Genomic DNA, 12,582 nt, shown 5'->3' with positions numbered 1-12,582 from the left:
TATTTGCGTGCTTGTAGTTGATACCAATGAGTCTCTTACCGTGTCAGATGTAGCAGGCACGGTAACGTGTACTGGCCTGGGTTCCTGCAGGGCTGCCCGTGGTAAGTGCCAGAGATGGTGTTCCGCACTTCACCAATATCAGCGGCAGGTGTGGGGACCAGGTGACTTTCGGGTGGTAGCGGTTAGGTGGGCGCACGTCAGCTGGTGCTAGCCGCACTTGGTACAGACAGAATGCTACTGGTCAGTGCAGAGCCAGGGAACGTCCCGGCCGGGGGCATCCCTGGTTACACTGAAGAAAGATGGCCGACGCTGACAAGCAGCGTGACGTCACAGGCCTACGGAGCCTTACTGGGACAAAAAGCTAACCGACGCGTTTCAGAGTGTAACGCACTCCTTCATCAGGGTTACCGCCCCACGTAACTGGCTCCATATATAAGCACTCTACAAGCACCCCACTGCGAGCCCTATCCTGGCCATAGATTAAACATTACTACCACACTCAATCATTATTATGTGTTCACCACCTTGATATACACCTGCATTTAAATGTTACGATAGGTGTACGTAATTCCTACTTATGTGTCATCCCTCTAAAAATATTGATATATTGGTGAAGTGCGGCACACCATCTCTGGCACTTACCACGGGCAGCCCTGCAGGAACCCAGGCCAGTACACGTTACCGTGCCTGCTACATCTGACACGGTAAGAGACTCATTGGTAGCAACTACAAGCACGCAAATACGATACACCGATTAATTGCGGCAACCATACTTGTTTATTATTGCAGTGTGGGCGCACTCACAGTGGGCATTGTATTATTTACTACTTTGCGAGGGCACACGATTTATACCCAGGTGTGCAGTATATACCGCAAGGAGTGGGTAGGGGATAAACCCACGTATTAGGTAGGTAGCCAGCAGTTATTCTCCAGGCACTTGTAGCACGGTATTTTTTATATTGAATCAGGGATAACAAACTTCAGCAGGCGATGAGGAGTTATGGACAAGCACAAAGTAAACGTTCCATACAAGTTTCTCTACACGAATGTCCACTCATTAACAGCATAACCTATAGAAGACGTCCAAGCTAACATGCTCACTACATGTGTTGTTACAGACTGAAGGTTTCCGTGTGATATGGGCCTACTGAAACCATAGGCAGATTAGTTCATATATCTTAAGCCCTATCAGTAATACCAGTTTAATTCACCATAATGTGTCAGGATTGTTACCACGAACAGGGTCACATTTTGATGCGAGTTAGGCTATGTTCACATTAGCGTTGCGCGCCGGTGCGTCGGCGACGCAACGGCGACGCAACGCGCGACGCACCAAAAACGCGCGCAAAAACGCTGCGTTTTGCGACGCGTGCGTCGTTTTTTGACGGAAATCGGACGCACGAAAAATGCAACTTGTTGCATTTTCGTGCGTCCGATGCTAGCGTCGAAAACGACGCACATGTCGAAAAACGCTAACAAAAAAACGCACGCGTCCCCTATGTTAAACATAGGGGCGCGTCGCCGCTGTGTCGCCGCTGCGTCGCCGACGCAACAGCGACGCACATTAGCGTAACGCTAATGTGAACGTAGCCTTACCAGTGTTTGATGCGAATGCACATACCCCAGTTACTGGGGAATGACGTTTAGGCTTTTGCTATGTAACATGGACCTACAGGATCACTGCAACCCAAGGAAGCAGATGCCTTCACTAGGAAATGGCACAGTTGTAGATATGCCAATCAGCTACCATGAGACATTCATATAGTGAGATGTCATAGGTCAAAACCTACACAGGCCTCGTCTTCGGTTTGTTCCAGGCTAGCATTAGACGGGGTTGGCCACTTTGTCTTTTATAGGTGTGTTGGGGGGGATTATTAGATGAGTAGTACAACAGGTTCTCCTACTCTTCCTCAGATTACACAGCTCTCCTCTACTCAAAATGGTGGCTAGTGAAGGAGCATGTAACCAGACCAGTCCATCTGCCTCCTCCAAATAATAATCACCTCACATTTCAATTATTCTCTGACAACGCTGCTCACAAGCTGCTCTAGCAGAAGCCATTTTGAGACTGCAGATCATCAAATACATGAGAACCTGTAACACTTGTATATTAGTAGGTGTCCCGATATCTACTCTTCCTCAGATTACACAGCTCTCCTCTACTCAAAATGGTGGCTAGTGGAGGAGCATGTGGCCAGACCTGTCCATCTGCCTCCTCCAAATAATAATCACCTCACATTTCAATTATTCTCTGACAACGCTGCTCACAAGCTGCTCTTCAGAAGCCATTTTGAGACTGCAGATCATCAAATACATGAGGAGAACCTGTAACACTTGTATATTAGTAGGTGTCCCGATATCAGGTTCCAACACATTTGTGAATAAATATATAGTACCAACCCCTTTTAAACTGCATCTGTACACCGGTATTATGGATGAACAGCCCGAGACGAGCAATAGTGTCAGGGCCTGAAGTGACCTCTTAAAGCCAATCTGACAAGGTGCTATCATTGGAGACCCAAGTATTAGTATTCATAGCAAGGTTTGAATGGACAATACATATAACCAAAGTGCTAAACTCACAGCAACCAACTACATCCATCTGATTAATCGGAGCCCATCACATTACTATGAGGGCCAGCTTATCCCAAACGTGATGTCCAGCAATCTTCGAAGGACCCATCATTCAACCACTTTATTGCTAGATTACTCTTCCTCCATCTGAATATTTCATTTTTACATCAGCTTAGAACAGCAAAAGTTTTTGTGTTTTTTTTTTTTTAAGTTTTATTGCAAACCCTTGGGTTTGGTCACAAAAAAAATGTACATGTTCTCTTATTAATTACAGTACATTGGCATTATGTTTTCTGTCAGTTTAAATATACAGCTCTTGATTATATACAATATGCACAACGATGGTCAGGAATGTCCAAAAAATAAACTTAAATAACGTACATTAAAACCACATGTTACAGCTTTCAACATCTAAATTTGGGGCATTTTGGTCCATAAAACAGTTTCTAAAAATAGAAATCTGTATAGCAGCAAATGCTTTCCTTCAATCATTGAAAACAATGATCATTGCAAGCCCAAGGTAACACATTTAATTAGTATTATCTAGACAAAAAAAAAAAACAACAAAAAACATGGTTTACATTAACTTTAGCTTCCACATATGGAAGAAAAAAAGTACAATGCCCCAGAATTAGTGTCACATTAACGTCTGAAAAACCACAGCGTCACACTCATCATTGTTCACTTGTAAAACCAGAGTCTCCACCCAAGAACTTCCATCTGATGTGGACAATTCTCAAGCTACACCGGATCTCTGAATTGAGAAAGGCACGTTGCAAAAAAAAAAAAAAATGTAAAAAAATAAAACGTTTATTATAACTCCATCTCTTCATTTTCCTGTATCTGTTTTATCAAAGTCCACGACCTGCACTCGGGTTCTCGAAAGACAAGGACTCCTCATAACTAAGAGCCATGCCCTTATTAAAGTCACTTGTTCCTCCTTTGACTAAGCTCCACTGTGCGTTCTTCCAGAAAAACTGGTGGTGTTGAAATTAAGGCTGTGATGCCGTCATGAAGGATGTGCAATTCTATTTTTTTTTTCTCTCGTTAGAAAAAAAAAAAAATCTTAAGTGACTCAAAATGACCAGATGGTGAGAATGTCCCTCAAAGGAAAGATTCCATAGGTGGAGCGTAGGAGAAGCCCATAAAAGCTTCTGCAGCCTCTTTAATGCTTGCTGTTATGAGGATACTATCCGGTGACTGGCCGATGGAATTCGGAACTGGTTCTTCTGTGAATTCGGGATCAAAGTGTTGAAGATCACTGGGACCACTCTGAAAAAACAATTGAGATGAAGCGATTAGGACAATGAAGCATAAAATACAGTACTGCTTCAACCAGAAGTCCTAGTAAATAATGAACACTATGTCCCAGACTATGTAACTAAGGGGGCATGAAATGTACCACTGACCAGGAATATATGGACGTGCGCATGGATTTCTATCATACATGATTATATGAAATATAAAGCTTCACTAAATACATTCACAAGTGTTGCCGCCTTGATCATTTCTTAGATCTATCAATGGAGTCTCATGGTTTATGCACATAGACCACATTTTGGTCATTTCACAATGTGTGCAGGTACATACTAGTGTACCTCTTAACCACTAACGTAATAGTCGCACCTAAAATAACCGCCTTAGAAAAAGAAAAGCAATGACAATGAGACATAGCTGTAATTCCGGATACTTACCACATTTGGGTTAAAAGGAGGGGTAATCTTCTTATTGATGAGATCATCCCAGTTAATTGGAGAGAAAAAGATGTGGTTCTTAATCTCCATCTGTCAGCAAAGGAGGAATTAGATTAGTCCAATCAAAAGTAATTAGACATGCATGCTGCATCAGAGGGTGGAAGTCCTGGAATTTATATTTAGACTCTACTTACAAAGTCATTCTTGGCACCAAGTCTCTTTGTCCGATCTTTCTGCAAAAGGCCCTCAAGAAGGTTCCTGGCTGAGTTGGTTATGTTTGGTTTCAGCTGTAGTGGCTTGTTCAGGATGTTGTCATACATCTCGGCTGTGTTTCGGCTGTAGAAAGGTGGCTGGGGAGAGAATCCATTTTATTAGGGCGATATTAACACCACAATTTACTTCTATTACACCCACTTAGGTAACAATTCTGGTATCACAAGACAAGGAGTAAAATGATCTACTTACCAGGCCATACAACATCTCATAGAGAACAGCTCCCAGGCACCACCAGTCAACTGTCCTGTCATAAGGCTGTTTGTGAAGAACTTCTGGTGCAAGGTACTGGAAAGAAGACCGAAGCCGTTAAGTGACATGACATCAGTCACTCTTCGCACGTTCATTTTTAAAGACAAATGCAAAGTATATGTGAGAATTTATGAATATTTACCTCTGGGGTGCCACAGAAAGTAGACGTTGTGCCATTGGGCTCAATGTTCTCCTTGCAAAGTCCAAAATCAGTAAGTACAATGTGACCCTGTGAATCCAGTAATATGTTCTCAGGCTTCAAGTCTCTATAAAACAAAACACAAAGAACATTTAGAACATATGGTTTGATACTCAAGCAAAAGTGCAGGTCTATGTAAAGTTGTAACCCTCAAATCTGTGTTACATAGACAACGAAAGAAAGTGGGCAGCACTCAATAGCATATTCCATGCACAAAATGGAGTCTTTTTTGGCCCATGTGAATCGGTGGCAAAATTTTGATGCAAGAGCCTTTGTCAAACTCACATTCACTAGAGCCAAAATGTTGCCACCTTTTCACATGAGCCATCAAAGACACCACTTTCTTTCCAAGGAATCTGTTATGGAGTGCTGCCTGCTTTCTTCAGATACCCATCACTAGGAGAAATGCCATGTAGGGCCATTACCTGTAGACAATGTTAAGAGAATGCAAGTATCCCAGTGCACTGGCTATCTCAGCGGCATAAAACCGAGCTCGTGGTTCCAGGAAGCAACGTTCCCTCTGGAGATGGTAGAATAACTGCAAGACAGAACCAGAAGCAAATATTAAACCATCAATCAGCTGCACAAAACACAATACACTTGCGGCGTGTACGACATGGAAATCAATTGCTGGAAACTAAGGTTTTGCCAGTGACAGCTTGGAACATGGTGGCAGCCAAGGACATCCTAAAGTGGCAAGTCTCCAGCCCTTGGCTGTGGTCTCTGTAGTAAAAAGAAGAGTGCAGAATAACCAAGCTCCATGTAACCGGTGCTTACCTCTCCACCATTGATGTAGTCCAGAATGAAGTATAGTCTGCTCGCCGTCTGGAAGGAGAAGTGGAGCCCAACCAGGAACGGATGTTTCACATTTTTCAGCAGCACGTTACGTTCTGACATGATGTGTTTCTCCTGAAATTAACAATCGATACAGGGTCACTTTCCATCTACACCGTGTCCTCCTCTCCTTCCATACCCAAGGTATTTGTCTGAATTAGATGACATCATTTTCCCCATGCAGATCACCATAACCCCATAATTATCACAGTGAGTCACCGTAGAAGAAGCAAATACATTAAGTAAGGACAATTACCTCTTTCTTCTTTAGGATTGCCTTTTTCTGGAGGACTTTAACCGCATAGAATTTCTCATCAGCTGTGTGTCTTGCCAAAAGCACTTTCCCGAAGCTACCCTTGCCAATGATCTTTAGGAACTGGAAGTCAGATGGCTTGGCATGAGGATTGGATGAAGGTCCAAGGTTGATTTGTTGAGATGGACTGGGCTGCAAGAATTAAACAAGTTGGTTACATGGGCTGCACAACGCTACGGTCACAATCACTAGATTTCAGAGAGTTTCTATAGGAAAACAGCATGCACTATTATGGTGACTTACGGGAGGAGAGGGGTTGCCATTCAGTAGTTCTGGCTCTTGGGGTTGTGAAATAGTCAAGATGGTCTGAACCTCTGGGCTACAAAAGAAAAATGCACATATTAGCAACAGCAGACAGTGACCAGCAGAGTGCAGTGCGGGATAATACGGCAGCACTAGTTGCTTCAGTACTTGGAAAGAAGAAACTTTTACTGATGTTAACATGTCACTAGATCTAATGGTATTGGGAAGACCTCTCACGGATGATCACCTTGTAGGCTTCACTAGATCTAATGGTATTGGATGGAAGGAGACCTCTCACAGATGATCACCTTGTAGGTTTCACTAAATCTTATGGTATTAGGAAGAAGAAATCTCACTGATGATCCCCTTGCAGGCTTCACTAGATCTAACAGTATTGGATGGAAGGAGACCTCTCGCCGATGATCCCCTTGCAGGTTTCACTAGATCTAATAGTATTGGATGGAAGGAGACCTCTCACCGATGATCCCCTTGCAGGTTTCACTAGATCTAATAGTATTGGATGGAAGGAGACCTCTCACCGATGATCCCCTTGCAGGTTTCACTAGATAATAATAGTATTGGATGGAAGGAGACCTCTCACCGATGATCCCCTTGTAGGTTTCACTAAATCGCATTGGATGGAAGGAGATCTCTCACTAATGATCCACTTGTAGGTTTCACTAAATCTAAAAGCATTGGATGGAAGGAGATCTCTCACTAATGATCCACTTGTAGGTTTCGCTAAATCTAACAGCATTGGATGGAAGGAGACCTCTCACTGATGATCACCTTGTAGGTTTCACTAGATCTAATAGCATTGGATGGAAGGAGACCTCTCACTGATGATCCCCTAGTAGGCTTCACTAGATCTAATAGCATTGGATGGAAGAAGACCTCTCACTGATGATCCCCTAGTAGGCTTCACTAGATCTAATATGTATGTTTATTATAAACTGTCTAGGACTAGCTAATGCATTAACCCCTTGCAATCTGCAGAAGAATGCTACAAGAACCAGCAGCAGACAACATTGGGACATGACTTACTGTTTGCAGGCATAGGAGTTAGTGGAGATCTTCTGGATAAAGTCGTTCAATCCCATTCTTCTCTGTTTCATGAAAGCTGGAAGACACAAAGAAAGAAGGGCTGAGTACAGTGCCCACAGCTCCACAGCCAGTGCCCACAGCCAGCATCCCGGGCAGCCCCCTGCACTCACCGATGAGTATGGCCACCATGCCCCTCATCTTGGAGTACGTTAAAGTGTTAGTCGGTGTGCTCTCAGTCTTTACTGTCATCGTTGCTCTGGTTATAAATCCTTAGGAGCAGCGCAGACTATTACTCCGAGGACGGCTCGCACTTTCTACGGCGCTGCAGCCAGAGCGGGGCTTTATATAGGGGATGAGCTGGTGGGCGGGGCTTTATAGAGGGGATGAGCTGGTGGGCGGGGCTAAGGCACAATGAAAGAAACTTGGCACAGGTTCAAAGCGCCCACATCCAGCCGGGGTCAGTCAGCCGGCGCCTCATGCAAGCCCCGCCTCCTGTAAGCGCCGCCCCTCGTCCGGTCACTGACGTCACGCGGGCAGGGGACTGTGCAGCCAGTGACTGCTCCAGGACTTTATGTCCAGTTCTACCGGGAACAATGGAGGGCAGCACCGGCTACAGGCCGTGCACAATGGCGGCGGGACTGGCTGTGCACGGGGAGCGACAAGAACATTGTACCCCGTCCCCGGCAGGGAGACACGGAATACGTCACCATACACGGAGAACACGCCATGTGCATGGTGACACCGAGCAGCTGCTGCCTCCGCCGCAGTGGTGGGAGATACTGTGCCCACACACACTGCTCATCCTCCTCCACACACATGACAAGCTGCAAGGGGCTGCCAGCGGGGCAGGGCACCGGGGGCTGCCAGAGGGAGCAGGGCAGGGGAGCTGCCAGAGGGAGCAGGGCAGGGGGGCTGCCGGAGGGAGCAGGGCAGGGGGGCTGCCAGGGGGAGCAGGGCAGGGGGGCTGCCAGGGGGAGCAGGGCAGGGGGGCTGCCAGAGGGAGCAGGGCAGGGGGGCTGCCATTACTGGGGGTCACTCGGAGCCTGTGTACAGGCAGGTCACACGGCACACAGCTGGAGCACAGATGGAGGCAAGGGGATGGGAGAGATTACATACATAATAGCTGGAGATGGATAGATATACTATATAAATAGAAGAGATATGAGGGATAGATAAGTTTAAGAGAAGATAGATGATTAATACAGATAAATAAATAATAGATACATAGAACAATAATAGCTCATAGCTAGAGATGGATAGAAGGAGAGAATGGATCAGATAGGTAGAAATCGATCCTAGATATGTGTACAGATATTACACAGATACTGTACAGATGATAGGTGTAATAGCCATATACTGGATAGCCAATAGCTGGACTAATAGACAACAGATACGATGAACGAAATTGATTGTATATATATAAAGTGTAGGCAGCACCACAAAGAATTTTAGAAAGTACAAAGAACTTTTCTGAGTACAGCGCCACTCTGCACATGGGGCAATACATGGGGTTTGCTCTAAAATTACCCATTTCTACCTGCAGGCTTGCATCTCTTAAAAAGGTAAAAGCAGGGGCGAATATCTCAGGGGTGCGACCTGTGGAGCCGCACAAGGGCCCTCAGGAATGGGGGCCACTAACCTCCAAACCCCGGGGAACTGGGCATTATGATGAGATATTGGACTGTCTGTGTCCCTGGTGATTAAAAGGCTTGTGCTTCATTATTCACATTGGTTTTTAGACATGATAGATTCATAAATATGTGATAGATATGAGACCTATACAGATAGATAATAGATAATATAGATAGATAATGAGACAGATGATAGATAGATAGATGATAGATAATATAGATAGATAATGAGACAGATGATAGATAGATAGATAGATACAGTAGATAGATAGATAGATACAGTAGATAGATAGATAGATAGATACAGTAGATAGATAGATAGATGATAGATAGATAGATAGATAGATAGATAGATAGATACAGTAGATAGATGATAGATAGATACAGTAGATAGATAGGTATGGGATAGATAGATACAGTAGATAGATAGATAGATGATAGATAGATAGATACAGTAGATAGATAGATAGATAGATAGATAGATAGATAGATAGATAGATAGATAGATATGGGATAGATAGATAGATAGATGATAGATAGATGATAGATAGATAGATAGATAGATAGATACAGTAGATAGATAGATAGATGATAGATAGATGATAGATAGATAGATACAGTAGATAGATAGATAGATGATAGATAGATGATAGATAGGTATGGGATAGATAGATATGGGATAGATAGATGATAGATAGATAGATAGATAGATAGATAGATAGATACAGTAGATAGATAGATAGATAGATAGATATGGGATAGATAGATAGATGATAGATAGATAGATGATAGATAGATAGATACAGTAGATAGATAGATAGATGATAGATAGATAGATACAGTAGATAGATAGATAGATGATAGATAGATAGATGATAGATAGGTATGGGATAGATAGATAGATATGGGATAGATAGATGATAGATAGATAGATACAGTAGATAGATAGATAGATAGATAGATAGATAGATAGATATGGGATAGATAGATAGATAGATAGATGATAGATAGATAGATACAGTAGATAGATAGATAGATAGATGATAGATAGATGATAGATAGATAGATAGATAGATAGATACAGTAGATAGATAGATAGATGATAGATAGATAGATGATAGATAGGTATGGGATAGATAGATGATAGATAGATAGATAGATAGATACAGTAGATAGATAGATAGATGATAGATAGATAGATGATAGATAGATAGGTATGGGATAGATAGATATGGGATAGATAGATGATAGATAGATAGATAGATAGATAGATAGATAGATAGATAGATAGATAGATAGATAGATAGATACAGTAGATAGATAGATAGATAGATAGATAGATAGATAGATAGATAGATAGATAGATAGATAGATACAGTAGATAGATAATAGCAGACTGGTTTATTTCCATCAGCAGTACAGATCCGACCACCGGGCGGCGCCATGGAGTCGCACATTAACCATACACAACCTCCAGGGAAGCTCTGACTTTCATACTTTTGGGTTGTGATAAAGTATATTTTACATTCCGAATATAATTACATGTAACTTGTCATTCCTTGTTACAAGTGGAAAGGGCAATCAGCAGGGTCTGTCTCTATCTGTGTGAACTCTGGGTGGGCTTATTCCACACTATACGTTATTCCTCTACAGTAATGTCCGATGTAAAGTGCTCTGCACACAGAGGACATGTCCTGGATCTCCCAGGTAGTAATCACCTGTGTGCTTCCTGCCAGCACACAGCACACAGCCACCTATCTGCCCTGCACAGCACTGCCCCAGCAGCACCAGGCACAATCCAGTGGTCAGCCTGGTAGCAGGTCCCACAGATGCCACCCAGCTGGCACCACTCTATAGCTGGGATCATGCCATCACCTACCTTTCAGGGGTGACTTCTCCGGCTTGGTCCTCATGTTGGAGTGGTGCTGTGCTGTGCAGCATGTAATAATCCACCCGAGCTCACTCCTCCCCTGCAGACACTGGATAGCCCCACAGTGGGGAGAGGAGGCTCCGGGAGAGATTGGCTGCAGCGTCACAGTCCAAAGTCCCCGGCGCTGCTCCTGTGCTCGGGGGTCTCCTGTGTGGCGCCTGAGGGTCACTTGTGTCCTCTGTATGAAGCCAAGTTGTGGAGCCTGGATCCCCTGCCGGCCGGATGCCCGGAGGGTGGAGCGGCGCCCCCTGTCCTGCTGCCACCGCACAGGAAAAATACACTTCTCTCCGGTGCTTTTCCCTTTTCCTTCCTGCCAGTGCAATCCTATGCAGTGACCCCACTACAGACACAAAACTGCAGCAAGCCCCTAATACAGCCAGGCTGAGCTAATGCGGGGCTTCTGGCTCACACTGGGGGCAACCAAGCACATTACTAGTGCTGGCACAGATGCCACATGTATTGTACCAATAGTAGGGGGCAGAGCCTCCCAGGAACATACACAATGGCTAGATAGCAATCTAATATATAAGATAGATGCATAGATACTATATATAGATGGTAGATAGAAAATAGATAATATATTTATATATGGATGATAGATAGAAGTGAGATAGCTATTAAGTACACAGTTACATATGCAATAAACATGTACAGCAGCTAGATTATAGATAAATAAATGGAGACAGATATAATAATAGATTTTACATAAATAGATTACCGTATTTTTCGGACCATAAGACGCACCCCAAATTTGGGGTGAAAATTGCAGAAAAAAAGATTTTTTATAAGATGGGGGTCCGTCTTATTGTCCGAATTTACAGTATCTTACCTGAGGGCTGGCGGTGGCAGGGCAGGGTCACAGGAGGCAAGGTGTCGGCAGAGGTGGGGTGATGCTGGGATGAGGAGGTGCTGGGATGAGGAGGTGCTGGGATGAGGAGGTGCTGGGATCAGGAGGTGCTGGGATCAGGAGGTGCTGGGATCAGGAGGTGCTGGGATCAGGAGGTGCTGGGATCAGGAGGTGCTGGGATGAGGAGGTGCTGGGATGAGAAGGTGCTGGGATCAGGAGGTGCTGGGATCAGGAGGTGCTGGGATGAGGAGGTGCTGGGATCAGGAGGTGCTGGGATCAGGAGGTGCTGGGATCAGGAGGTGCTGGGATGAGGAGGTGCTGGGATCAGGAGGTGCTGGGATCAGGAGGTGCTGGGATCAGGAGGTGCTGGGATCAGGAGGTGCTGGGATCAGGAGGTGCTGGGATCAGGAGGTGCTGGGATCAGGAGGTGCAGTGAGAGGTATGGCGTGAGAGGGGTCCCAGGCTTACCGTGCAGGCAATGCAGGCTTACCGTGGCGGCAGAGGTGCGGTGGCAGAGGTGCGGTGGCAGAGGTGCAGCGGCAGAGGAGGCGCAGTAAGCGGGGTCCCTTTCCCCGGTATGGTGATTCAGCAGCCCGGTAAGCAGCAGAGCCGGGTGAATCCTGTTGTTATCGGTGGGCGCGGCCATCTTCCTGAGGCCGCGCGTGTACAGATGAAGCCCTCTGCTTCCCGGGGCTTCAGGAAAATGGCCGCGGGAGGCCGCGCGTGCGCAGATGGATATCGCGGCGGC

At 44.8% G+C, this 12,582-nt stretch overlaps 1 protein-coding gene across 2 annotated transcripts; it reads right to left on the bottom strand.

Moving 5' to 3' along the window:
- Positions 1-3,118: 3,118 nt before the first annotated feature.
- Positions 3,119-11,421, bottom strand: LOC138637379 (serine/threonine-protein kinase Sgk1). 2 transcript variants are annotated; one of them, XM_069725993.1, is made up of 11 exons: positions 10,937-11,421; positions 7,427-7,502; positions 6,383-6,458; positions 6,083-6,271; positions 5,770-5,901; positions 5,418-5,530; positions 4,936-5,059; positions 4,734-4,829; positions 4,463-4,618; positions 4,269-4,358; positions 3,119-3,846 (listed from the first exon to the last, which is right to left on the bottom strand). In XM_069725993.1, exons 1-11 carry the CDS (start codon positions 10,968-10,970, stop codon positions 3,679-3,681), a joined length of 1,254 nt encoding a protein of 417 aa, XP_069582094.1. In that variant the 5' UTR covers positions 10,971-11,421; the 3' UTR covers positions 3,119-3,678. The 2 variants fall into 2 exon arrangements, with proteins under 2 accessions (XP_069582094.1, XP_069582093.1); XM_069725992.1 differs by lacking the exon at positions 10,937-11,421 and adding an exon at positions 7,597-8,072.
- Between the last annotated feature and the right edge of the window lie 1,161 nt (positions 11,422-12,582).

The sequence above is a fragment of the Ranitomeya imitator genome, chromosome 5, assembly GCF_032444005.1.
Source record: "Ranitomeya imitator isolate aRanImi1 chromosome 5, aRanImi1.pri, whole genome shotgun sequence".
Taxonomy (NCBI): Eukaryota; Metazoa; Chordata; class Amphibia; order Anura; family Dendrobatidae; genus Ranitomeya; species Ranitomeya imitator.
The sequence above is the reverse complement of the archived record's forward strand: the minus strand, read 5'-3'. Positions and strand labels throughout refer to the sequence as shown.